The sequence below is a fragment of the Lynx canadensis genome, chromosome F1 (assembly GCF_007474595.2).
Source record: "Lynx canadensis isolate LIC74 chromosome F1, mLynCan4.pri.v2, whole genome shotgun sequence".
Lineage (NCBI taxonomy): Eukaryota > Metazoa > Chordata > Mammalia > Carnivora > Felidae > Lynx > Lynx canadensis.
Genome location: NC_044319.2, coordinates 42,338,977 through 42,366,498, shown reverse-complemented (window position 1 = coordinate 42,366,498; position 27,522 = coordinate 42,338,977). Strand labels below are relative to the sequence as shown.

General features: G+C 51.7%; 1 protein-coding gene and 1 long non-coding RNA gene across 11 annotated transcripts in view; one reads left to right on the top strand and one right to left on the bottom strand.

Annotated features, from left to right (window-relative positions):
• The window catches only part of PLEKHA6 (pleckstrin homology domain containing A6), a 142,792-nt gene that overhangs the window by 74,615 nt on the left and 40,655 nt on the right, over positions 1-27,522 (top strand). For 7 of the 10 annotated variants that reach the window (XM_030302337.1, XM_032591700.1, XM_032591699.1 and 4 more), the window contains 2 exons: positions 23,859-23,939; positions 24,621-24,735. In XM_030302337.1, coding sequence (XP_030158197.1) covers positions 23,859-23,939; positions 24,621-24,735 — 196 coding nt within the window. The other 3 variants (XM_032591704.1, XM_032591701.1, XM_032591702.1) reach the window with 3 other exon arrangements.
• LOC115505015 lies at positions 16,914-24,614 on the bottom strand. The gene is made up of 6 exons (XR_003965883.2): positions 24,064-24,614; positions 23,248-23,366; positions 22,462-22,515; positions 21,558-21,769; positions 17,449-17,546; positions 16,914-16,968 (listed from the first exon to the last, which is right to left on the bottom strand). It is a non-coding gene; the product is annotated as an uncharacterized LOC115505015 (long non-coding RNA).

Here is a 27,522-nt window from a genome sequence, read left to right as displayed (position 1 = left end):
TTGGTCTGTTGTGGGAGCAGTGGCATAGATAATCTCCCTCCCTCGACCTTCTGTGTGTCGTCAGATGACAACTGCCATTCCTGGGCCACCTCTAGGTCAGGTAAGGGCCGAACTCTCGAAATCTAGGCACACGGGTGTCCACGGTGTTCCTGTGTGGTCAGGAGCCTGCTGTCAGGGGACTCTGCTCTGGGAGGAGAGCGGCTATGCTGTGCCCTTCACTAGGAAGATACCCATTAGGAAGGGTGGTAGGTCCGTTGCCATAGGAACGAGGAACATCTGCTCCAGCCCAGTAGAGAACAGATGGGGGGAAAATATTCTTAAAGGGACCATTAGCTCATGGAAATGGTGCCAGGGAAGTAGTTTAGAAGACCTGAGGGGCAGACCGGTCCCCTTGAACTCAGAGAACTGTGAGGCTCAGAGGTAGCAGAAGACCCACGGTTGCTTTGGAAAGTTCAGGAGAAAGAAGACAAGATGATTTTTTTTTCTCCCCTGAATCGTGGCTGTCCTCTGAGAACACGTCTCAAAGCCACGTCAGCTTGTTGGCCCGGAGGTCCCTGACTCCCTCTGTCAGCTGTGGTCACCTGCCACCTTCCTTAGGGATCTGCGCTTGCCTCTGTGGTTGCCGGCTCCCTCTTAAACATCCGAGAAGCTTTTCTAAGCTGAGTAGTAGCAAACTTAGACTCGTTTTCTCTGACCCTTCCCTTCCTCCTTGCCCTCTCTGCTGGCCTGGTCTCTGGGCTGGCCCGGGGCCTCCCGGCCCAGTTGCGTGCCGCCCTTGGGCCCGGCTCTCAACCCTTTCCTTTCTTCCTCTGCTTCTCTTCCTTTTCTCCTCATACCAGCCATGTGTGCAGAGTCAGTGAGACGTTGGGTCTTCCAGAAGGCATCTTGTTCCTCTTCCTGGTATTAATTAGGACTTCTGAAGCCACTCACAGCATCTTCGGCCCCAGAGGGGATTTTATTGTAAGGGTCAGAGAAACGGCTGGGTCACGGGAACAAACTAGAAGCAAGAGCCGAATGCCACAAGTATGATGTCTTGCCGCTCTCCCTGTGCTGGCTTCAGTCTTTGGTCTCACTGCAGACAGGCTACTCAGCCTCCTGGGCAGCCTACGGGGTCCAGAAGGTGGCCCCCAGTGGCTCCCTCGTGTACGGGTCACCTGGAGGAGGTCTCGGATCTCTTTTCTCTCTCAATCCCAGTTCCCATCCCTGAGGAGGGTTTTCGTTGGGTTGAGACCAGGTGGCTACCCCCTGTAACCAAGAGAGTGGCGTCAGGTTTGGGGACATGGTTGTTACCACCGTAACTATGTGGGTATTGGGGTCGGGGCAGTTTCTAGAAAGGGTGGGTGCTTCCTCGTACATGTTAGCCCTTCATGGGCCTCCAAGCCTAGAGGAGTCCGGCTTGAAGACTTTATACGCCCCCGACCTCTCCCGTTCGGCTCTTTTCCTGCCTGATCATGGGGACGGGTAGGGGCCTAGTCGGTGGCCAGACTGCAGTGTCACTGCCACTCCCTGTGAGTGGAAAAGGCACAGAACCTGAACCTAGAAGGCCATTCAGGCCCCCGCCTTACCCATAGGTAACACTCTGTCTTTTTAGTGAAGTCCTTTATGAAAAGATTTTATTGTTCCATCAGACACTAGGGCGTCAACATCTAAAAGCCTCACAGTTGGAAAGCCCGTTACTGTTTCTAAATTCAGTTATTAATAACGTAATTGGATCCATTGTCCCACATTCCATCTTGGACTCACGAGGAAGACCGATGCCCACCATCTTGTTTAGGTTAGGATTGAATCCGTGACGATGAAATCACCCTCTTGTATGAGAGAATGGGAATTTGGGCCAGGGTGTCTGGGATTTGGAACCATTTCCGGTTGGCTGCTGCCCTTTATCCAAATGAACCTCAGAGAAGAGACAAACCGTACGGGGGTCAGATTGTATACCTCTTCATGGTGCTATGCCATGGTGTATGTCTCTTCACGGTGCTATCCCCCTTTTTCTTTACGCCCTCCTTCATACCTTCCTCCGCCAAACCGCTCCCCTCCATCAGCTGTAATGGCAGATATGACACAGAAGCACTGGGGCTGGAAGGAGCAGGGGGGGAGGCAGGCCCCATCTGGCTCTGCGCCGTGAGGGGCGTGTGGGAGAGAGGAGTGGAGAACTGAGCACTTCCCTCCTGGAGCCTGGGAGGTGGGGTATCTCTGAGTAAAGCAGAGGGAGGGCCTGCAGGGGCCCAGGAGTTGGGCTATTTCTGTAACACAGAACACATCTGCAGCCAGCCACAGGAGAAGGTCAAAGTCTGGGCGCAGGGCTGGAATGCAAGGGGCCAGGCGTCAGGGAGAGCCTCGGTTTCACCCCTTCGGGCAGCTTGGAGGGTGCCTGCAATGCCTTTTGGGAAAGGTGGGGCTCCTGGGAGAGGGAGGAACTCAGCCCCTGATGGTGATGGTGAGGGTGCAGTGCATTGGGGGGGGGGGGGGCTGGGGCGTGGCACAAAATCCAAATACCTATTGCGCAGAGGCGGGGAGGAATTTAATTCCAAGGCGTGGGGGCACTGACTAATTCGCGCTGTCTACCACGAAGCAAAATCAGGTCAGCAAAGCACGGGTGTGAAGGGAAAGGGAAATAGTGCCGAGGCAGGGGCAGGAAGGTTCAAACAAGCACAGGTGAGTCTGTCCGCTCAGAGATGCGGACAGGTGTGGGGGCGAGCTTACCGCCCCCCATGGCGTGAGCCACGCAGTTTAGTTCCAGGCTCCCTCCAAGACCCCATCTGTATTTGTATTTGTAGTCTTTTTCTTAATGAGGACCCCTCAGGTTGCATAAGCTTCCGGCCCCACAGAATCTGGCTCTGCCCCCTGTATCCCCATCACCAAGATACATTCACTTGCCCCAGTCCCTTGCTGCCACTTCGCACAGCCCTGTCCCCTAGACATACACCCCCTGGTGTCTCCCTTGCTTCACTCGCATCCCCACACAAGTCCTGTGTGCCTTGTGGCTTCTCGGGTATCTGTTTATAGTTAGAAAGTTGCCCTGTTCCAGCTCTGCCCTTGTCACAGAAGGACCGTCTTGGCGAAACCTGACTGCTGTTGACTTTTGGCCACCCTGCCGTTGGCCTGCCTCTCTTCAGCACCTTAGATGAATGATCTGTCAGTCCATGTCCTTCTTGTGCTGTGGGTCCTCCCTAGCTGAGTCCAAAGGTCTACACTGGGGCCAGGGGTCCTGATGGGAAATTAGCCCGAGAGAGGGGCTTTCTCGAAGAACCTAAAGTGCTCAGGTCTCCGTGGTCTCTCTGGTCCCTCTCGTTCACTCTCTGGGCAAGGTGAGTCCCTGTTTCCTGTCCAGTGGGCCCCAAGGGGCAAGCCCTTGTTCACATTATACCGCTGGAGGGGTACGGTGCAAACACTAGAACTTGGGGCTCCTCAGTTGACTCCTGCCCAGTGATGTAGCCCCTGGCATTGACTTGCTTTTTAACTTCCAAGTTCGATATGACCCAGGAAAAAAATATGCACCTTCCAGTTCAAAGTACGTCAGGCCAAACCTCCCTCCCATTTGAGATTCTCAGATGTTGATTATTCCGGATCCTCAGGATAGGGGGACAGGTGACCGCTGCAGATGATCCCTTGTTCTGAGGTGCGTAGTGCCTTAAAGACATTACAAACCAGATTTAGGAATGGCTAAGTGCCTTCTTGAGGAATAACTTCTTTTTTTTTTTTTTAATGTTTATTTAATTATTTATTTTAATTTTTTAACCTTTATTTATTATTGAGAGACAGAGAGACAGAGCATGAGCAGGGGAGGGGTAGAGAGAGGGGGAGACACAGAATCCGAAGCAGGCTCCAGGCTCCGAGCTGTCAGCACAGAGCCCGACGCGGGGCTTGAACTCACAAACCGTGAGATCATGACCTGAGCCGAAGTCAGACGCTTAACCAACCGAGCCACCCAGGCACCCCGATTTATTTTTTTGAGAGAGAGACAGAAAGATAGAGACACAGAGCGCAAGGGGGGAGGGGCAGAGAGAGGGGGAGACCCAGAATCCGAAGCAGGCTTCAGGCTCCTAACTGTCAGCACAGAGCCCGACGTGGGGCTCGAACCCACGGACCATGAGATCATGACCTGAGCTGAAGTCAGACGCTTAACCAACCGAGCCACCCAGGCGCCCCTTGATGAATAGCTTCTTTAGGAGCAATTATTAACCATCCATTTTTATGTATCAAAGTGCTAAGGGGCTTTATGGTCAAAATCAGGCCATATGCTTCCTATGAGTGAACAGTCCAGGGCACAGGCGCAGATAAGAATGATTACTTGCATTTACTGAACATTTACTAAGTGCCAGGACCTCTCTTAAATTTTCTACTTGGATAATCTCATTTAATCCTATGACAAACCCAGGAGGTAGGTGCATATAATACCCCTTTTTTACAAATGGGGGAGTGAAAGCACAGAGAGGTTGAGTCACTCCCCCAAAGCTCCTTAGTTGGTAACTGGTGGAGCCAGGATTGGAGCTGGGGCAGTCTGACTCCGGAGCCAAAAATCTCAAGACCAATGCAGATTCAACTCAGTAAAAATAAACTAAAGGATTAGTTTGTAGGATGATGCATGAGAAGGGAATTTCAAGTTGCACAACTTACATGAAGTGGGAAGAGAGCCGGCTTTGGACTGTGTCCTGGGCTATGGTCCCAACTCTCCTACCTCCTAACCCTGTAGCTTCGGGCTACCTACCTGACCTCTCAGGTTCCTCCTCCCTAGGCTGGATCTCAGCACCTATCAGAATTTGCTAGCGTCATGGCGTCATGGCGTCATGGCACAGATAGGTGTTAATTTCCTTTTCTTTTCTGTGCCGGTTGTCAAGTCTTCCTGGGGAGGGTGAGGAGGATTGGGAAATTCAAAATTAATTCTTGTTTCGGGAGGAAAATGTCCAGCCGGTTCTCCAATACCCGATCTTTTGGACAAGACTTTCTGCCAACCCCATTTCCTACTGTTCCCTCTTGGGACTGCCTAGGATGGGAGGAGAGAGACTAGAGAAAGAGGGGCGTGGGCTTCCCTCCAGCCCTTCTTTCTGCATCATCGTTTTTTGTTTTTTTTTTCCTTTTTCAAAACAAGGATATTCTCTTGCATAACCACAGTACAAACGAACAGATTTCAGAAATGTCACGTTGATGCAGGACTAGTACCTAATAAACAATCCATATTTAAATTTTATCAGTTGCCCTAATCATTAGAATCCAATCCAGGACCATGCCTCTTTATTCCCCTTTGCTCTAGAAGAAGTCCTCAGCCTTTTCTGTTATTCATGCCTTGAGGTGTTTCGAAGAGTGCAGGACCCTCCCTAGCCCTTTCTGGGCCTTGTCCAGTCTTCCCAGCTCCCTCCCATGCCCCCCTAGCCTCATCCTTGAGCAGGTCTGAATGAGGTAAGGGATGTGAGTTCCCTCGTAGGGACAACACTTAAGGGGTGCCAAAAAACTCAATTATCCAGAGCAGTATTTTTATGTATTTATTTTTTTTACTATTTTTTCTTGTTTATTTATTTTGAAAGAGAGAGAGCACAGGTAGGGGAGGGGCAGAGAGAGACAAAGAGAGAGAAGCTCCCAAGCAGGCTCAGTGCTGTCAGAGCAGAGCCTGATGCAGGATTCGATCGCAATGAACCGTAAGATCAGACCTGAGCCACAATCAAGAGTCAACCGCTCAATCGACTGAGCCACCCCTGTGCCCCCCACCCTGCCAACCGAGAGCAATATTTTTAAAAACTCAAAATTAGTGCCAAAACTTCATAAAGAACGAAATATCAGCAGTTTAAGTAAAGACAGGACCGATAGCAGTGCCCCTGTAGGCCATGCTGGAGCCTCAGACAAGAGGGAAATTCAGTAATACCAATCTGGGTTTTATTTAAAATATGTCATTTATCATGGGTTGTTTTTTTCTTTTTTTTTTTGCATTTTTATTTTGAAAAATATTCCATTAAGAAAATAGTATCAATCTTGATTACTGAGTTCTTGGATGCCCCTTACATGTCGTGTCCCCATGCCCTGCACGGTTAGGTCTCCTCCCTTCCAGCATCCTGTCCTGGGAACAAGGGGGAGAGAGAGGTGGGGCTCCCAGCCAGCCACTGTTCCTGTGCCCTGGCCAGAGTGCTGGAGGAGGGAGGGTGGGGCAGGGAGAGAAGAGGAGGGAGAGGAGGGGTACAGAGGCCTGGAGCCCAGCCGGGTTGCTGGCCTGGAGCCCTCTAACAGCTTCCAGCTGCTTCCACACCCACCAGACTTCCTGCCTTGGGAGTGGCTTTGGTTGTCATCCTCCCGCTTCTCATCAAATGTGTGATCAAATTAGATCCTTGATCCTCTCGTCTCTAACAGTCTCCTCTCTCTTAACACTGCATGGTTCCCGTTCGTTGATCCTATTCTGACCCTAGATCTGCCCCTGTTTTCATCCACCCTGGGAGCCCCTTCTGGATCAGTCACCAGAACATCCACCCAGGGCAGGTGAGCACCGGACGCTGGTCCACGGTCCACAGTCGGAGCCAGTCACCCCCGCTGGGGACAGGTCTTGTGGCAACAGGAAAGAGCCTTGAACCGAGATTGAAAGACCCCATCAGGGTTTAGCCTCCCCTCCCATACGGCAGGTGGGTTATCTCGGCCAAGACTCCATCTCCTTGAACTTCAGGGTTTTTGTTAAAATGAGGGGTGATAATATTTTTCTGCCTGCCTCATGGGGCCATGAAAGAACCAAATGAGATAAGGATAAGAGTGCTTTGGGGATCATAAAGGGTTATACTTAATATTTTCCCTTCTGTCATAAGATAATCCTTTATTTTTATAAAGACCGTATTCAGATCTGCCACATTTTTGACCTGAATCCATGCAAAGTATTCAGGCCGATTCAGGGCCCATGCTCATCCCTGGCTTGAACCAGCATTTCTGTCAGACTAAAGCAGGTCACCAGGCAAAGCTGGAACCCCAGCCTGTCCCCCCCACCACCACCACCACTTGCCCACATCCATCACAGTGTAAAACATAATGGGTTAGGGTTAGGGTTAGAGCTGTTGTGTTGTTTTGTATTGTATTGATGTTTCAAACGAAAGTTTTTCTACTTTACTGAGGTACAATTAACTGAAGGTAAACTGCATATATTTAAAGGGTAACATCTGATGGGTTTTGTGAAACGACGACCACGGTTAACATAATGTCCCCAGACGTGTGGCTCTCCAGTTTCTTCCTGCCTCTTTGAAATCCTGCCATCTACCCCACTCCCCCTCAAACTTTCATCTGCTTTCTGTCACTATAGATTAGTTTGCATTTTAAAATTTCTTATAATGGAGTCATACAGGATACATTTTCCACCTTGGGGGCGTCTGACTTCTTTCACTCGGCATAATTATTTTGAGATGCACCCGTAATAATTCATTTCTTCCTATTGTCAAGGCATAGCCCATTGTATGGGTGTAGCACATACATTGTATTCACCTGTTCGTGGACATTTGGGGTTTTTTGCAGCCTGGGGCTCTGACAAGCTGCTATGAACATTTGTGCACAAGTCTTTGTGTGGACACATGCTTTTCGCTTCTTTTGGGTAAATACCTAGGAATCAGTGGGTTGTAAGATAACCACACGTTTAACTTATTAAGAGACTGCCAATCTTTCCCAAAGTGGAGGTACCCTTTATATCCTCATCAGCAGTGGATGAGTTCCATTCCCCTACAGTCTTGTCAACACTTGGTATGATTAGTCTTAATTTTAGCTATTCTAGCGGGTGTGTAGCGTTATTTCATTGTGCATTCAATTTGCCTTTCCCTAATGACTAATGATGTTGAGCATCTTTTCGTGTACTCGATTTGACATTGTATATCTTCTTTGGTGGAGTGTCTGTTTACGTCTTTTGCCCATATTTTTTGTGGTGGTGGTGGTGGTGGTGTTTGCCGTCTTTAATATTTAGTGGCAAGAGTTCTCTATGTATTCTGGATAAAAATCTTACGTCTGGTACATGTTTTGCAAATGTTTCCTCCCTGTTTATGGCTTGCCGTTTCCTTTTTGTAACCGCATCTTTTGAAGAGTGGTTTTTCATTTTGGTGACGTTCAATTTCTTGATGATTTCTTGATGAAGTTGGTGAATTTTGTGTCGTATTTAAGACAGTTGCCAAACCGAAAATCACTGAAGATTTTTCTCCTATGGTCTCTCCTAGCAATCTTACAGTTGTGGCTCTTACATTTAGATCTTGGTTCCTTTTCAGTTAATTTTTTTACGGTAGGGTCAGGGGGCTTGTTTTTGTTTGCCTTAGGTGTAGGGATCTCTGTTTTTTCCGGCAGCCTGTATTAAGAAGGCTGTCATTCCCTCATTGAATTGCCTTTACACCGTTGTGGCAAACCAATTGACCATGTATGCATAGATTATTCCTGGATTCTCTATTCTGTCCCGTTGATCTATACATATATCTTTATGCCAATATCACATTGTCTTGATTACTGTAGATTTACAATGAGTCTTGAAGTCAGAGAGTCTAAGGCTTCTAACTTTGTACTTCTTTTTGAAAGTTTTTTAGTTATTAGAGGTCCCTTGATTTCTATATGCATTTCAGAATCAGCTTGTCAGTGTTTACAAAGGATCGTGTCGAATCTGCAGAAAAATACGGGGAGAACTGATACCTTAACGATATGGAATCTTCCGATCCATGCAAACAATATATATCTCCTTTTATTTATATTTGGGTTAATTTCTCTCAGCAGTGTTTTATAATTTTTAGTATATAGGTCTTTCACATCTTTTGCCAAAGGTATTTCTTAATATTTCACACTTTTAATTCTATTGTAAATAGCGTTTTTAAAATTTCAATTTTCAGGTTAGTAGCTAGAGGTACAACTGATTTTACTATATTGACGGTGTATCCTGAGCCTCTCACCCTCCCCCCCCCCCCGCTTTTAAAAACTCAATAACAGAACTGGGGCCTGGAAATACTGAGGTGCAGGGCCTTTGCATGATATGATAAGCATTTAAAGTGGTATGTAACAACGTTAGCATCTTTCCCTGTTTTAAGTCAATAAGTCATTCCAGTAGCAGCCCCGCAGCCTGCCGTGGCTGTAAAGGGAATGCCAAGAGGGGGTGGGGTGGTGAATCTGACCCCCCACAGGCTGTGCTTCCCTAGATTTCTGAGGGTATTCTTGAGGTCCGACTAGATGGAAATATAGTGCAGCCCCTTTAAGAGACTAGGGCCAACCAGCCATCAGGCCACTGGGAAGGCAGCCTGGGAGATAAGATAAGGCCCCCGGGCTGGTTTAAGCCAGGGTCCTGGGCCACAGTGGCTGGGCTTACTGGTAGACAAACAGGAACCAGGGGTGATAAGGAGGAGGTGCCAGCTGCTAGACCCAGGCTGGCAAGGCCTAGAGCAGCCACCTCGCTCACTGGGCCCTGAAAGGAGAAGTGGGTATTCATTGTGGGCGTGCAGGGGGAGGGCACTTGCATTCTCCTGTGTATGCTATATATTTATGATCATGTTTTTGCCACTCGAATAGAGTATACTTAAAGGCCTTACACGTAGTACATGTTCGATAAATCCGTTTGCTGAGCTCTCTATGTTCTCTCGGCTGCTATCTTTAAGCTCTAGTAAGATGCTCTGATATAAGGTTTTGACACTACCTGGTTTCTTGCTCAAACGAGAAAAATCCTGGCAAGGACTTACTCTGAAAAGCCCGGAGCTGCTCATTTGCACATATCTGCATAGATTTGCATGTGTCCTACATGTGGATACTTTTATGCTGGATTTAGATTTCCCCAAATCAGAAGCCTATTTTTAAAGGGATAAAGAGGGGATTTGTCTCCACTCATTCCTGCCCACCTTTCAGCTGCATCCTCCAAAGATGCAAAAACAAAAAAGAACCCGAAAACAAAACAATTTCTGCAACTTTGAAATATAAAGAAGACCACCTATAGCTGCACAGTTTAGGTAGAGACGAGCAATCCTTTGCCGGTCAAGGAGTTTCCTTTCTTGGTTTCTGTTACAGTTCCTGCTAAGACTCTCCAAACTCCTGAGCGAGGCAGGGGATTATTAAGGCAACGAAGCCCTCTCGCTAAACAGCCAGGAGCTGAAATGCTCAGAAGCCTTCAAGGATTGTGCCCCGTACATGGACAGAGAAGCTAGAGACGCTTCCATCCACCTGAGACCACCTTCCCACTGCTTCCCGTCCCAGGGCTAGGGATGCGAGGGACTACCTTTGTCTGTTCTCCCTCCTCCAGGAATAAATAAAAATAGCATCCCCTCCCCCAGATCCCGGCTCCTCTATTGGCCTGCTAGGCAAATATTTCATAATGTGGGCTCATCCAATTGGGCACCACGCCAGAGCCAAGCGCCTCAGGTTGGAGTGTGCTCCAATCAGGCGGGGCAGCCTGGGTGGGACTAGAGGGCTCCCGCTCTCCGCTCTCCACATGGGAGGCCGGCATTACTCAGGTGGATGACATCAAGGTGGGAGTTGGGCTGGCCCAGGGCTGGGAAGAGAGGACAGGGCTGTCCATCGGTCAGCCGGAGGCAACCCAGCGCTGAAGGGGTTAAGGCCAGTCAGCATGTGTGGCTGTTAATGATTGCTACCCACCAGGGACCTGGTGAGTATTAAAGGAAACCTTTTCCCTATTCCTGAGTGTGAAAGGAGTCGGGGGACGAGCAAGCAGAGGCCGGCGAGTGAGTGGTGAGAGTGGTGATCTGTCCCCGTGTGTTTGCCTGGGTGGCTCTGGACCAGGTAAGGGAGCGCTGGATACACCCAGTCCGTCAGCTAGAACGGGCTTTTGTTACAGCCGGATACAAATTCTCAGCTTGGGGCCAGATTTCAGTATCAGGCTATTTCTTACAAGGGAATGTTGAGGGTTGCTTTCATCCAAGGGGGTGAACTACTTGGCACAGGAGCTGGAGATACAAACCATTGTCTGTCCTGATGCGGAGACAATGGTTTTGTGTGTGGCCACCCTGCACATAAAGCTGGCTGGCTGCGTCCTCCCTCTCTGAGCCATTGTCTCCAGAGAGGGGCTTGGGAGCCCCGGGCAGAAGCGCCCCCGGCCTGCCCTCTCGTGGGCTGATTTCCTGGGAGCAGGCAGGAGGGAAGGCAGAGAGGCCCCGCCAAAGAGGCTGGGATCGCTGTGGCTTGTCCTTTCATCTTTTTTTACTTAGTCAGGTGTGGAGAGGAAGAGGGTAGGACAGAACCGGTGGGGGAGGCGGTGCAGAGAGCTGGCAGTGGGCCGGGAGTGCGACTCTCATGAAGAAGACAAAGTTTGTCATTTGGGAGCCAGACAAATCCAGAAAAAAAAAGAGGACCAATCTTTTGGGTTCGGGTGTCTCTCGTTCCCTTTCTCTCAACTTCAGGTCCCTCCTTCCCTCAGCTTCCAAAACATTTGTGCTCTTTGACCCAGGCACCGTCTCCAGATAAGTCAGACTCCTGCAGGGAATGTGGACCAGAGTTCTGGGTTTTGTTGGAGGGGGCAGGTGGACTGTTTTCAGCTGATGGTGTGTGTGTGTGTGTGTGTGTGTGTGTGTGTGTGTGTGTATGCTCAGCATGCGTGTGTACTCATGTGTGCACATGTGACAAAAAATGAAAGCCTGATCTGTCTCCAAAGCAGAAATGTTGACTCCCCCACCCCGCTGCCCCGCCGCCCCCACCTCCCTTAGCCAGGAGCTCTTTTGTAGCCGTGCCACTTTCTTGGGACAAAAAAGGTTGGAGGGCATAATGCTGATGTTAGGTGGCCCTGAAGGGGACTGTTGGGTAGGAACGGAGCACTCCCTGTGCCATCTTGGAGGCAGATTTGAGAGATAAGGCAAACCCAAGCCCCTGGTGGCTTTCAGCTGGGCGCTTCAGCTGCCGGGCTGCCCACAGGCAAACAGAAACCAGGCACAAGAAAGGGGAGGGGCCGGGCCCGGGACCCAGCAGGGCAAGAGCAAAAGCCAAGTTTCTGGGCATGTGAGCCAAGAAAGGGGGGTGGGGGGAGAGTAGAGATGGGAGGAGCGGGGCCACTTGTTGTGCTCTGCCCTGTATTAAGAGAGTGAGCCGCAGAGGGGATCGGCCGCCTTCCGCCCTCACAGTCCCAGGGGAAGTGGCACGGAGGGCCTGGCACCCCCAGGCTGGGTGGACTTCCTGGGCATACAGCCTGCGCAGTGGGCCCCACAGGCTCAGCAAGGCCTGGTTTAATGCTCTGCTGTTGCCATCCTGACATTCTTAATCTTCGAACAAGGGGCCCCGCGTTTTTATTTTGCACCAGGCCCTGGGAATCCCGTAGGCTGTGCCGTCCCCGGGCCCAGCCGGGAGTTGCAACAGCAGCACGGTGGCTCACACGCTCTGACAGGTGCAGGCAGCCGCACCTGTTACTCTGGTGTCACTTACCCGGACTGGCACCTGTCCTGACCGGCACCAGTACAGCATCCTTCTCCCTTTCCTCCTCTCCACTCCCCTCCCGAGAGCATTCTGTTCCTTCTTGTTGCAGCTTCCCTGCCTCGTCTTCCTTCGAGGCTATTGCATGACAGGCGGGGGCGGGGGGAACAGGGGTGGGGACAGTTGGTCCCCTCTTTCTGTCTCCCTCTTCCCTTCCCTCTGCAGTCCCCCTCTTTTCCTTGGCTGGGGTCTAGGCCTGGGAGTGCCTCTCCCGTTCCTCTGAGATCTTCCTCCCCTGTCTCGACCTGGGTTATCAATGAACGCACTCTGGCACCGGCTTCAAGTGCTGTTTGTTTAGGGACAGATTGTTTCCCTGTGATTACCACAGGCTCCAGGTCTGGGTGGTAGGGTGGGATGGGGGAGGCGCAGGGAAGGAGGACTTCTAAGCCCCCTGTCCTTGGTGGCCACTCCTCTATCTTTTCCCTGTGTGCCTGCTCTTCCTGTTCTAAACCAAAGGACCCTGCAGATCACCTCTTTCCTCCTCCTCCCTCTGGTCTCTGCCAGAAGTTGGCCAATCCAAGAAGGAAAAGGAAGGCAGGGGAGGAACGGGCTCCCCCATTCTTTCCCCCTTACCACCTCTCCTCTCTGCACAGAGTGAGCTGCTGTGTAACCTTTCCCCAGTGCCTCCCCCAAGCCTGCCCCCAACAGGCTGTCAGTAACAGTATTCCCCATCTTGGAGGGGAATCTCTTAATGTATATGCTTTAAAAAGTGATGGATTCTCCAAATCAATTCTGATGCGACTCTGAAATGTACCAAACTCTGGTGGTGGTGGTGGCAGATTTCCCCTGCTTCTTGCTGTAGCTGAGGTCTAGCAGGGCACCTGTACTCCCTGAGGACCCTGAGCCCAGAGCAGCTGGTGTGGAAGTACATGTTCCAGAGAATCAAAAAATATTAGAGCCGGAAGGTGGCTTGCAGAGACTCTGGCCCCGTGCTGTCCAGATAGACTGCTGCACGATGGTAGAGTGCGCCATGGCTGTCTGTCCCGTGTGGTCGCCTCTGGCGACTGTGACCGTTGAGCCACACGGTGAGATGTGGCTAGCATGACGAGGAACTGGCATTTTAATTTTATTTCATCTTAATTAATTCCAATGTAAATAGTCCCATATGACTAATGGCTACTAAACTGGACGGCACAGCTTTAGAATAATGCTACTTGGGGGCGCCTGGGTGGCGCAGTCGGTTGGGCGTCCGACTTCAGCCAGGTCACGATCTCGCGGTCCGTGAGTTCGAGCCCCGCGTCGGGCTCTGGGCTGATGGCTCAGAGCCTGGAGCCTGTTTCCGATTCTGTGTCTCCCTCTCTCTCTGCCCCTCCCCCGTTCATGCTCTGTCTCTCTCTCTGTCCCAAAAATAAACGTGGAAAAAAAAATTAAAAAAAAAAAAAAGAATAATGCTACGTGTTTTATGTGATCCCTTTAATCTATTAATGATTATAACTTCAGCAATTTGCCGAGGAATGATTATGTGCCAGGCATTTTCCTCTGTGCTTCCAACATGTGATCTTGTTTAACTTAACATCTCTGGTGTCACTTTGTTACAGATGGGGAAACCACTGCCCTCACCCTTTTCCGTAAGGATAACCCACACACTCTCCATTCTTTGACTCTATGGGACAGCCTTCTTCAATAGTTCTCTAAGTCCTTTCCTTTCTAGATCTCACTTCTCCTCTCTGGGATAGCAGGGGGAGCACTCTACAGCTGTCCTCAGTCCACAGAGGGGGAAGACGGCAATGACCTTCCCCAGGTACAGCCATTTTCTGGCCCGTTCCACTGGTGGCCTGCGTTCCCAGGATCACTTTGGATCCTCCCTACAGCAGACAGCAATCTGGGGAGATGCCTCTGCCCTCAGAGCCCTTGGCAAGCTCCCCAAGCACATGGGAAGTTCCAGACTCCTCACTCCCAGCAGAAGGAGGTGTTCGGAATTTCCCACAATCCATCTGTGTCCCCCAGTCTAGGAGAGATGAGCAGCTGAGCCCTCCCTGGGGGGAGGGGCCGGCTTGGCTCCCCCAGGGCAGGTGAGGGGTGATGCTAACACTAAAGCTTTGCTGCCATCCGCCTGCCTTTGCCCCCCCCTTGCTCCATGCGCCTCCCTGAGATGAGGGCTCCTCCCCCCCAGAAGCAATTGTCCAGGCCCCTGCTCTCTGCTCCCATTGATTTACTGCTCTCCTCTCCCCCAGACAAAGCCCCTGCTTCATAGACTCTTATCAGCGTGGGCTGGCCAGTTGGGAGGGGGGAGGAGAGGAGGGGGCCCCAGAGCATGTGGAACCTGCCTTCACATCCCCCAGCGAGAGGGACCGGAAGCTGAGCCCTCCTGCCTCTCTCACTCACAGTTCCATCTCCCAAAGTGCAATGGCACACGTCCACTCCTCCCACTGCCTCTGCAACCACGGCCATCACCCATTCCGTTCCTACTGTGTGTGAGGTGCTGGCCAACAGCAACCGAGAAGGCCCAGGCAGTAAGCAGTTTGTATGCGGCCGCCCTTCCGCATCTCCGCACCTAGGCAGGTGTTGTCGGACTAACATTCATGGGTACCCCCTCGCCCCCGCTCCATGTCACACACAGTCCCCAGACCTATGGCCCACGGGCTTACAAGTAAGAGGGTTTGTGTCTTTTATCCCTGTGTTCTTGCAGCCAGCCTGGTGGAGCAGGTGTCTCCCTCTGAATCATGAAGCTTTGTCCCTCTTCTTTCCTGGAGACAAAAAAGGCTCAGATTGGACAAAGAGCAGGAACTTTGTCTTCTCTCTCCAGTCACTAGGGTTGGGACAACGGACCTCAGCTTCCCTGACTCTGATACGGGCCTTGCCGTCCTGCAAATGCAAAGCCCAGACCACACGAGCTTAATTTATCCCCTTTGTTCTGAACCCCTTCATCTGTGTTGTGTACTGAACAAGGCCTACTTATTACCATTGGTTCATTTTTTTAATTATTATTCTTTTTTAATTTTATTTTTTTTAATTTACATCCAAATTAGTTAGCATATAGTGCGACAATGATTTCAGGAGTAGATTCCTTAGTGCCCCTTCCCCACTTAGCCCATCCCCCCTCCCACACCCCCTCCAGTAACCGTCTGCTCCATATTTAAGAGTCTCTTCTGTTTTGTCCCCCTCCTTGTTTTTATATCATTTTTGTTTCCCTTCCCTTATGTTCATCTGTTTTGTCTCTTAAAGTCCTCCTATGAGTGGAGTCATATGATGTTTGTCTTTCTCTGACTGACCGCTTTCACTTAGCATAATACCCTCCAGTTCCATCCGCGTAGTTGCAAACGGCAAGATTTCATTCTTTTTGATTGCCGCGTAATACTCCATTGTATATATATACCACATCGTCTTTATCCGTTCATCCATCGATGGACATTTGGGCTCTTTCCATACTTTGGCTGTTGTCGATAGTGCTGCTATCAACATGGGGGTGCATGTGTCCCTTCGAAACAGCACGCCTGTATCCCGTGGATGAATGCCTAGTAGTGCAATTGCTGGGTCGTAGGGTAGTTCTCTTTTTAGTTTTTTCAGGAACCTCCATACTGTTTTCCAGAGTGCCTGTACCATTGGTTCATTGTTGACACAAGGAAGCTGAGGCACAGGACAACTTGACCCTCCCCGGTTGCTGGATTGATAACTGAGAAGGCATTTGTAGCCTTGGAGGGTGTGGAAGGAGGGACGTTAGTCTGGTTGCATTGTTCTCTGAACCCTTACTCTGTCGAATGCTTTCCCTTGGGGTGAGGTGGGGTGGGACTGTTGTCTGGGACAGCAGAACCAAATCTGCTGAGCTAGGAATGAAGAGAGCTGGTTCCAGTGACCTTCTGGAGGCTCGGAAGCAGACAGCTGGGCCGCCTCAGCTTCTGAAAGGTTGGGGTTTGGGGATTTAGCTCAGAGCCGGGGGGGAGGGGGGGGAGACAGTAATTAATTAGTATCCTGCCCCTTTATCTCGTGGGACTCTTGCTGACTGTCAGGAGAAGGCGGCTTGGAGGCTGAGGGAGGAGACTGGGGCCTTCCCCCTCCTCCCATCAGGCTTCACCACTCAGGAAAGGCTGTGAGGAGGGAAGGTGGAGCCAGAGTGACAGTCCTTCCTAAATTTCCTTTCCCTTCAGCAGGGAACAAAACCAAAGCGTGAGGGCAAGGAAGGTGAGGAGCCCCAGGGAGCTGCGTTGCCCCAGTTCTCCCAAGTTGGGTCAGGCGTGGGGTGGAAAAGCGGGAAAGGCCCCTCTGCTCCTGCGTCCTGCACATCACAACTTCTGGGCCCAGAATCCCTATCTTGACACTTGCAAGGGCCATTGGTGTTCTGACAGTTAACGAATGGCGACTTCAGGAATGACGTTCAGTAATTCGTCGACCAGAAAGGGCAGGGGCCTGGAGTCCTGTGGGCCCCCCCTCCCCCGTGGTGTCTTTGGATCTCTGGGGGGCGGGGCAGGCACCGGTGGGGAGGTGAGGAGGGGGCGCTCAAGAGCTGCTCTTTACTGACCAATAAGGGAGAATTTCAACGTTTTCATAACATAGCATGGCTGTGCTGAATATCCACCCTGGTTATCTTCATTTTTCAGAAGATGAATGGAATCACATAAAGTAAAATCGTCATCGTCGTCGCCGTCGTCATCACTTTGAAGATAAGATAATCCAAGCTGGGGCACAAGATCAGAATGAACACTCCCCGCAAACTTCCCCTCCCTGAGATATCCGCCGCTCCCCGCCGCACACACGCTCACGCGCGCGTACACGCTACCAACAGTGACCGGGACTAAAGAGCCCGCGAGAGCGCAACCTTTACCCTGCCGTCTGGGGCTTCTTTCCAGCCCAGGGCAGGGGCTCGGAGATAGTGCGGCGAGACCCCAGGGAAGGACACGGTGGGGAAGGGAGGAAACCTGACTCTGGCCCCCTGATTTGTGATTTCCCCTCCGTTGGCTACTAAGCCAGCTCATCTGCTTTCTATCTGAGGTAGGGGCCGAGCTCCTGGTGAACATCCCCCAGCATTCCACAACCGGTCATAGTAAGGGAAATGTGTTTTGGCCCTTTGGGGTGGGGATGGGGGCTGTGAGGATAGGCAGAGTTGAGCAGGAAAGGGGGCGGCCCGAGTCTTACCTTTTAGCCGCTCAGCCCAGTGGCCTAGCATTTCAGGACATTCCAAGCTTGCTTGGCAGAGGACGCCCTATTCCTGCCCTTTTGGAAATGACTGTGGCCTGGGAGGAAGGATGGTGCAAGGGCAGAGAGGAGAGAACAGGTACCGGTGTGAGGCTGGCAGCTGGGTCCCCGGAGCCCGCAGAGCTGGTATTTTGCTCTGCAGGCAGCAAGCACGTGGAGAAGAGACAGTGCCGCGCCGAGGTGCTCCTTGCCACCTGCAGATCCCCAGGAGGGCCACCGGGGCCTGACCTCCTTTGGCTTCTTTGTGTGGCAGCAATAGGCCGGAGGACAGAGGGACTTTGGTGGGGAGAAGTTGGCTAGGGCAGCGTATTTTTCCCGAGGAACGATCAGGAGAGCTTCAATGGTCAGGCACACCAGCGCTGTTGGAACTGTAAACCGAGCTGGTTTTAATTGGGACAGAATGCCGGAGCAGATAAAGCTGCTCAAAAATAATGATGAGACATGGTGGGGAGGGAGGTGGGGAGCTGCAGCCAAACCTCTCCCTACCTTCCTCCCTCCCCCCGCCCTCCGGCAGCAGCCGTCCCAGGAGTGTGGATGGATGGCCTCGCTTGGAATTTGCTAGCTGGGGAAAAGAAGGAAGTGGGAGGGATGGGCCACAGGCAGCACCCCCCGCTTCCCCCCCCCCCCCCCCCCGCTCACCCCATGTCCTCTCTCCATATAATGAGCTGTGATGCCAGAAGCCAAAGTGCTCTCTGGATGGGGAAGCCTAGCCAGGGCTAATTCTCTGTCAGCAGATTCTCGGGAGCTATGGAAATGAGGCAGCTTGGTGTAGGGCAGATAACCAGGAGGGGCCCAGAGGGTGGAAGGCGTTGAGTGTATTTTTCTAGTTGTTCAATATTTATCACGGTGGGAGCTCTGGGCGTCCAACCTGTGTGTGTGTGTGTGTGTGTGTGTGTGTGTGCGCGCGCGCGCGCGCACATGTGCAACCATGCATGCCTACGAAGGGTCGCGGAGACTGGGGTTGAATTTGCTGCCTTTGACCGTGTAGTGCCATTAGCCCTCTAGACAGATGCCGATGCTTGGGGAGGATGTTTGGAGACAGATCAGTACTGGGTTATCTTTGTAGTGAGGCTGTCACCAGGACCTGGAGACTGAGGGCGCCTCAGGAAGTAGGAAAGCCCTAACTAGGAAGGAGAGGGGGATGCCCGGCCTCTGCTTGTTGTAATTTACTGGTATTGGCACTTCTGGAAAGCCAGCCCCCGCCCCACGCACGTAGCCTTCTTAAACCTGAATGGTATGTTTTTCCTTTTCTAGCTCCGGCACCTGGCATGTTTCTTGATTTGTTTTTAAGCAAATTAATCATCGCCATTATCTCTTATGCATAAAACATTTCACAGTTTGCAAGTTCCAGCTATTATTTCATAGAATTAGAAGGTACCTCATTTGCACACGAGGAAACGAATAACCAGAGAAGTCAGGTCACATTGCTAATTCCCGTTGGATCTTGGACTGTAAGCCTGGTGTTGCCCAATTCTCTTTTCACTGGTGGCACTGCCATTGGGGCCACGTTTGTAAGCACAGTGGATAAGGTGGCCACCCAGTGGGAGATCCAGGAGTTTAGGGATGTTCCTGCCTCCATCACACAATCTGCTTGACTGCTTGAGATTCTCCCCTTTTTTGGTGGGGGTGGGGGGGAATCAGGAGGTCCATTTGGAGATGTACTCATAACTATTTGTTCCTGAGAAATGGAGGCCTTTGACATCCCCCCCCACCAAAAAAAAAAAAAAAAAAAAAGGAAAGAAGAGAGAAAAAATGAATCACCTATCCTTGTTTCCCTTTTAAAATATCCTGCACCTGGTAAGTTCTTCTTGACGTCTACCCTAAAATGACAACCTGTCATTCTGTGCAGTTTAGTGGTGAAGGAAAAGAACCCCAGCTAGGCGTTCTGTGTGCCTGAACCCTGAAGATTTCAGAGCCCTCGACAAGCAGGGAAAGCCCCTGAGCCTACATTCCTACTCCCTTGTGCTAGCTTCACTGGGCATGGGAGAAGTAATTTAGCTTACAACTTAAGCAAAGCCTGTGGGAGGTTCCTGAGCTCAGCTTGAAGAGAAAGGGGATATTTTTTGCCTTCTAGAGGAAGAAAACTCATTTTCCCAATGCACCTCCACTCCCTCCTCCTGTACAGATGAGCTTAATTTTCTTCCCCTCCTAATGAAGACGGATCAAAGCCAAGCTATATATTCGAGGGGGAGCCAGGCAGGGGAGCTGAGTGAAGGGGCGAGGGGGCAGAGACAGAGCTTCTCTCATGGAGAGGAAGTAATTAATTTTAAGAGAGAGCAAAGGTAGGGAGGCTCTTGGTAATAGAATGTCAAACTCCAAATGCAGGTGGCTAAAAATTAAGTTGGAGCACGGAGGGTTTCTTTTGTTCGTTCATTCATTCACTTGTTGGTTCAACAAATATTTATTAGGCACCTACTGTGCACAGGCAGAGACCTCAAGCTGGCACCAGAGGAGGGCCCAGATTCCCGCAACCATAGCAGGGCTCAAATAATTAGGCTGGGCCAGAGAGAGGTGGGATCTGGCACCCAAAGGCTCTTGTCACCATTTGCAAAAGTACCGCTAAATGGTTGAATATATTGACCGTTTGGATTTAGGATTCGTTGCCTCAGTATCAGTAGCTGTTGACCCCAGCTCTAGCCAGCCGGCTTGTCTTGTCACAGTTAAATAATAATGTTGTCTGCTCGCTTTTGCATTCACTGATTGCACGGTTCTCTGAGTTGTGACCTCGATCCAAAAAATTAGATCCGCCCTCCCCTTTCAGTGTCTGTTGTGACATCACAGAATTGCCATAACAACAGACTATGATGTCAACGGACTGCCTGGTGCTGCGATAAAGGACCACGCTGCTCAGAAGGGATTCTGTCATCCGAAGGCAGAAATGGAATAATATGGAAAGCCAGAGGAACTGAAATTTGATATCAAGAAAGAGCAAGTTGGCAGCATAAGCTGACAGCGGGTCTGGAGCCTCCCTTGCTGGAGCCCTTTGTGAACAGCCAGGGCACTTAATGAGATTGATTGCAGAGTGAGCTTGCCTGGAGGCAGGGGGTTGGAAGAGATGACCTTCAGAAGGCCCTTGCAGTCCCAGGACCCTCAGACACCGAGGGCATTAGGGAAAGGGGAGATCTGATCGTCTTCAGCCCCCGGAGAGTTCAGGGAACTTCAAGGCGATGCAAACCTCCTTTGCCCCTGAGCAGATCCGACAGTCGCCAGCTGGGATTTATCATATGGCATCTGGGAAGATTTGCAGAAGTAAACACACGGTGACCCCCTCTGAGCCCTGTTTGCTGCCCTCTTCCTCACAAGCTTTGGGAGGAAGCTTTCCTTCCAGTGCACCAGAGCAAGGAAGCCAGGTCCTTGCCACCAGCTCTGGCTCCCCGTGCCCCTCAGCTGGACCCCAAGCGGAGGGCAAGCCAGGCGGGGCTGGGTCCTAAGAGAGCACGTTTGGGGGGGGGGGGTGGTTTGCTGCGCAGAAGCCCCCCTCGCTGTGCCCTGTCTGCGCCGAAGTCTGGGAAACTTAATCTCAGCTTCTAGGCAGTGGCAGCAGCCGAGCCTGGAGCTTCTTTTAACCCTCGTGCCCGCGGGATCAGAAGGGTCTCTGCGAAGCACGTGGATTTCAGCCCAAGGGCCTGCGTTCGGGGCTGGGGGTCGGGAGGCAGGAAAGACCGTCTTCCTGCAGGCCTCGCAGATGGGAGCGCGGCCCCAGACGGCTCCGCCCGCCCGGCCACTCTGTGTCCTTAGCTCAGGGAGGTCGGACTACCTGGAACTTGTACACCTGCTCGGCGCCCGCCCGCCTCTGTTTCAGCGTTTTCTCCTCGGGGACCTGGACCGGGAGGATATCATCCCTGCTCATTTATTCTGCCTCCAGCACTCAGACGGCAGCATTCGGGCTGGATGCTAGGAAGCCACGGGCCCCCCAGGGCACCTGGGCACCCCCTGCCACCACCCGGGGAGAGCCCCTCCCCCTCGCCTGGTGCCGGAGCCGGGAGGAGGGGGAGCCAGCCGCGCCTGCCTCGCGCCCCGAGCTGGCCACCGGGACCCGGAGGACTTACTTCTCAGAGGGATGGTAGGAGCAGGGTGGCTGGCAGGTCCTCTGAGGCTGCCGAACAGGGGACAGAGCTGCCAAAAGGATGTTGAAGTTTCGGGCTGATCGGCGGGTCAGGTAGGGATTTCTTCAGTGGCCGGTGAGCCGAGTTCCGTCAGCGGGCTGATGGGCGGCTCGCTGGGTTGGGGGCTTCTGAGCGAGGGCCCTGCCAGACCTGACCTGGAGAAGGAAGAGGAGTTAGGTCAATGGCTGCTGCATTGCAGTGCTTGTGAAGGGGAAGCTATTTTGAAATTGGTAGCGCCGGGATGGAGAGAGGACGTCATTTGTAGGGGTTGCTGGGTAGGAGAGTCTGGGGCAGGGAGCAATTCGCTGTCCCTTGAGAGACCTGTGCCGGCTGACAGCAGACTGTGTGTGCTTCTGTGCCGGCTGACAGCAGACTGTGTGTGCTTCTGTGTGTGTGTGTGTGTGTGTGTGTATGTGTGTGTGTGTGTGTGTGTCTGTCTATACCAGTGTGTGTGGGGAACGTTCCGGCAGTTAGCACAGGGAACGTGTAGCGGGCTGGACGTGGGAGGTGGGGAGCAGGCGCTCTGTGCCACCGGAGAAAAGCAGAGATCTTGGCACCTCGAGGACCTTATTTTCACAAACTGCTCGCCTCCCGATGGGGGAGAGGCGGGGGGCGGGGGGGGGGGGCTGGAACCAGTTACCCTTCCTTGCAACGACGCCCTGCAGTTGAGGAGAGCATCCCTGTTGGAGGGAGGAGGGAATAAAGTTTGAGACGTGGAGAGCAGGTGAGCAATATGCTGGAGTTGGAACCCAGTCCTGGTGGGGACACTGGCCAGATTTAGGGTTCTGGCCGGCGAGCCCAAGCTGCAAAACCCTAGATTTCCACATAGACTGTGGCCACTGCTCACCGGGCTTCTCTGCACAGGGCTTTGGATTCTATCTGAACATGGCTGGTTTGGGAGCTGAAAAAAAAAAAAAAAAACCACCGTTTGTTATTATCTCTAACTCCAGCAGACAGCCCAGGGGCTGAGATTCCCGGACTATTGAAGACAGGTCTCCATAAGGTTACTTCTCACGTGGAGGGGAAGGGACCAAGCTAGGCTCTCTTTCCTCGGGGGCCGGCTGGGGTGCCGCATGCCAGGCAGCCCTGGCTGGTCGCTGTCAGAGTGCTCAAGTGGCCTGGTGTCAGGACCCCCCCCCCCCACAAGCCCCAAGCTTGGCATGGCTTCAGCAGGCGCTGTCCAGGTGCCTGCTTCTTGGGGAGGACTGAGACTGTTCTGGACTCTCACAGCATCTGTCACAAGGGATGAGTGAAGACCTTAAAACTCACCCAGTCCCCCACTGGCTAGATGCTTGGATCCTACAATGTTCTTGCCGAGTGGTCCCCTGTTCGCAGAAGCCATCTTCAATGGCTGCCATTGGTGGCTTAGACCCACAGCACCAGCCCCCCTCTAAGGTCTATCTGCTACCCTTTTCACAGACTGTCTGTCTCCCCCAGAAGCCACCAGGAAACTAGGCTGACATTCAGCCAGCCAGAGAGCCACAGCAGGACTTCCCCAAGGAGCCTCCACGGCCCTGCTCCCCATCTGCTTCTGCACAGACCCCGTTTCCTAGCAGCCTGTCCTCCCAGCACCCCAGCCCACCCCAGGCCCCAGCATCCCTTAATTAGATGTGACTGTGGAGCCGGCACTCACCTCGATGCCTGACGGTCCCTGGGGCCTCAGTACATCAAGTGGCCCCTTAGATGCAGGGACCCTGGACTGGAAGCGTGAGTGGGTCCCAGCCCGAGCTCAGGAATGGAGTTTCTGGATCTCTGGTTTCACGTAAAGCAAGAGATGCAACATAAAACAGGAGAGAAAGGAGTCCAAGGTCACAAGGGAATTCTTTCAGCAAATAATGAGTGAGCAGTTTTTATGTGGGGCACGGGCAGGAGCAGTTCCTGGGACAGAGCCTGCCACACACAAAACCTTGGCTGTTGGAGACTCCTGCCCCCCCCCCCCACTCACTTACAAGCCCAGGGTCACCACTGAAGGGGTTAAGTGGGACGTATTTCCAGTCTCAGCGATCTGTGTAAGTAGTTAGCACTGACTCGTGAAAGGTGTCTCCCTACCCCCCACCTGACTGCAGCTGCTTTTTCTGCAGCCCAGCCCCCCAGCCTGCCTCTCCTGGACCCCACAGACGACAGAGGGACCATCTCCCATGTGGCCATCGGGGCCCTGTCACTGCCTAGGGCCCACCCTTCCTTTAGCTTGTGTCTCTGCCTTCTCCGTCTTTATCACAACCTCTCTCTTTTTTGCCTCCACAGCCACAATGAAAGACGGAACACATTTCTGCACCCAGTGACTGGCCAGGTCCCAGAAGAAAACAAAAAATTTAACTTGAAAACGTATGTCTGCCCCCATTGGCTGCTTGACCTTTCCAGCCTTCCCCACCCCCGCCCCCACTGCCACTTTGCAGCTGGGAAGGGGAAAGAGGGGGTGTGGAGAGCAGAGGGAGTTAGGGTCTCTCACCTCAGTCCTGAGGAATGGAAGCTTCTAAGGGCCATCCAGCTTGTTGACTTCACCCACTTTTCCCAGTGTCTCCCAGATCTCAGGCTCGAGGAGTGAGATAGTTTTGAGGTGGGCGTATCACCCAGGGGCCTTTGAGGGACGTGCTGAGGGAAGGTGATATAACCCTGAGAGCCAAATGTGAATTCCTCTCGGCTTCCTCTGTGGACCTCGGCTCAGTGAATGGAAGGAAAAGAAAGATCGTTAAATGACTCTCATATCCACTGAGGCATTGTGTCTCTTCAGTTAGAAGGAAAAGGAGTTCCAGAGTCCTAAGGTCTAGGTTTTTAAAATAAGTTTACAGGAAAGAAAGAGGAAAATGCCCAACCAAGATTACTGGCATGTGGTCTCAGAAGAGTGGAAGGAGCAGCTGAGGTGACCTCTTGATAGCACTTAGGGGATGTGATTTTGTGCTGATGCTGGAACAGTGGGTGGCAGGGTAGGGAATACAGCTAGGGCCCTTCCATTCTTTCTGGGTTCTGACCAGTCCCTTTCTTCTGTTTTCATCAACCTGAAATCAGATCGGCCTTGGACATGTCCAATAAAGCAGGTGGAAAACGCCCGGCTATCACCAACAGCGACACATCCAACCACAACATGGTGTCCGAGGTCCCCCCAGAGCGGCCCAGCGTCCGGGTAAGTCTAGCCCCCAAGGCAAGCTGTCAGGTAGGAATCCTAGGAAATATGCTAGCCTGTCCAGCTGTTTCAACAGTCTCCAAAGAGCAAGTGAGGTGATACAAGAGGGGTGGAGCACAGGAAGGGAAGAAGGGTCAGACCGGAACCTTATAGAAGATCAATCTCTAGACTGGGTGTTCTCAACCTTGGCACTGTTAGCATTTGGAGCCAGATAGTTCTTTGTGGTTTGGGACTGTCTTGTCACTGTAGGATGTTAAGCAGCATCCCCAGCCTATACCCATTAGATGTCAGTAATACCTGCCCTACGACAACCAGCGTCTCCAGACATTGTTAAATGTTCCCTGGGGCACAAAATTGGCCCCTCCTCCACCTATTGAGAACCACTGATCTAGGGGGACGGCAAAAGAGGAATCATTCTTGGAGGAGATGCCAATTGAGAGCTCAGAAAGGAAGGAGAGCCTCAGGAGGAAGAAGTAATCCAGACAAGAATGTGGCACAGAGGTCCAGTAAGATAAGGGCTGAAAGCGTCCATGGGGCGTACCACTGGAGAACCTGACAGGTGGTGGGATGGGGGCAGAAGGCGAGCAGGAGAGAGCTAAAGAGGAGATGGGAGGGCAGACAGACGATGAAGAGTAGAAACTAGTCTTCTAAGAAACTGGACAGTAAGGGGTAGTACAGTCATATAATAGAGTGCTCTCCAAAAATTAAATTGCACGAGAGCTATGTGTATTAACGAGGATAAATCTCGAAAATGTAATGTTGGGTAAGAAGCGAGTTGCAGAATATGAAAAACGTGCTATCGCTTACGTAAAATGGACACGAAAGTGATATGGCATATGTATAGGTATATTTGTAGTACAAGCATGTAACCACTGCCAAGCTGACTAGTTTTGGGTCAGCAGTTGCCTCTAGGAAGGAAGAAAGGTAATGAGATTGAGGAGGGGCTCAAAGGGAGTTTCAGCTGTATTTGTCACGTTTTGTTAGAAACCAACAAAGTGGTGATTTATTCTCTACTTTTCTGAAGTGTTTGAAATATTAAAATGTACATATCTGTAAAGAAACTTCACTGTTGGGGGAATGAGGGGTAGGGGATAGAAGCCAGAAGATATCCAAGATGGCAGGAGGTCTGCTTGGTCCATCTTGTTTTGTTTTCAGATGTGCGAGCAGGAGGGGCATGGCCCAGTAGATGGGTTCAGGAGGAAGGGGACAGCCGTGAGTCTCATTTCTGTGGAGACAGGAGAAGTCCGATGCAGAGGTGCTGTTAGCCTGCATAGGGAAGGGGTACTCCTGAGCTACACGGGAAAGTCGTGTGAAGCTAGGAGGTGGGGGTGTAGAAAGTTAAAGACGTTCCCATCTGACGTCCTCAACTTCTACAGGGAGGTAGGAGGTAGGGTTTTCTGCAGAGAGTGGGGTGGGTGGAGAGGCAATGAGGCTTGAGAATATGCCCAAGGTTTGGAGAACAGGAACAGAGGACAACGAGGGGAATATGAAATATTGCGTGATAATGTCGAACGGTCAACTGAGGTCACAGACTTGACTCTGGCTGACTCCAGTCCACAGTTGTGTGTGGTTTTACTCCAGCACCACTCCCAGACTGGCTGTGAAAGCAGGGAAGGCAGACGGTTGGATTGGCCTAAGGTTGAGTGGTGCTGGGAAGCCGTGGCAGAAAGATAAGGAGGCGAGAGTATGGAGGGTTTGGCAGGAGAATGGCTGAAGTGGTGAACTATGGGAGTGGCTTCTAGGCCACAGAGAGGAGGTGAAGCTATGGCAGGTGACAGCCTGAGAAGGAAGGGAAGGATTTGCGGATTTGTTTATTCTTAGGGGAGTAGGTGGTGATTCAGGTGCCTGATCTCAGCCTTTATATGTGGATTTTTACTAGTAAAGTTTAGAAAACAATTTTATTCCCCAGATTGGGGTGTGCTTTATAATAAATCCCAATTTCTTCTTTCCTTTCTTCTGCAAGTATTTGCTAAATGTTTATTGTAGCCAGATACCTTGCCGGGCTCTGGTGACGAAGAGATGAATAAGATTCAACTTCCTCCCTACAAAGAGCTCAGAGTTTGGAGAAGGAGCCGGAAAGCCAACAGTTCCATTGCAGTGTGACATGCTTTAGACTGCAGGAATGGACAGACAGGAAGGGCAGCTAACTGCCCCGGGGGATCCAGGAGGTTTTATGGAGTAGGGGGGGGGGGGTCTACACTGGGCTTAAAGGATGAGTTGGGATTTGTTAGGGAACAAGGGAGATCCTGATCCCCCTGTCTTCCATGAGTCATGAGCAAAAGCAGGGAGGATGGGAGAGAACCACCAGGAGTTTGGCCTGACCGCAAGGGACCTGTTGGGTAGAGGGGCAGAAGGCGGGTCATGGGCCCGGTGACTCTTACAGACCTGCCTTGTGAGCCATGCTAAGAAATTGAATAGTCTTCCAAGTGGTGAGAGGTAGTAAGAAACGTTAAGAGAGCGTCATGATTACCCTGTTTTAGAGAAGTAACCTGACTTGTTCCGGAAGGTGCATAGCAAGAAGAGATGACGACCCGACAGGAAAGAACAGATCCGAGAACCATTAGGAACATAGACTCACCGACCCGTAAATGTGGGATAAGGAGAGGAGGGAGGAGGGAATGGTGTGAGGCGGTTCAGAGTTCTAGTTTGGGCAAGTGGGTGGATTGTAGTACCATTCACCAAGTGAGAAATACAGAACAGGCTTGGTTAGGAAGACAACGGGCTTGGGTTTGCATTTACTTCATCCTGGCTGGACAACCTGTTACAAAATGGACCAGGGCTAGGAGA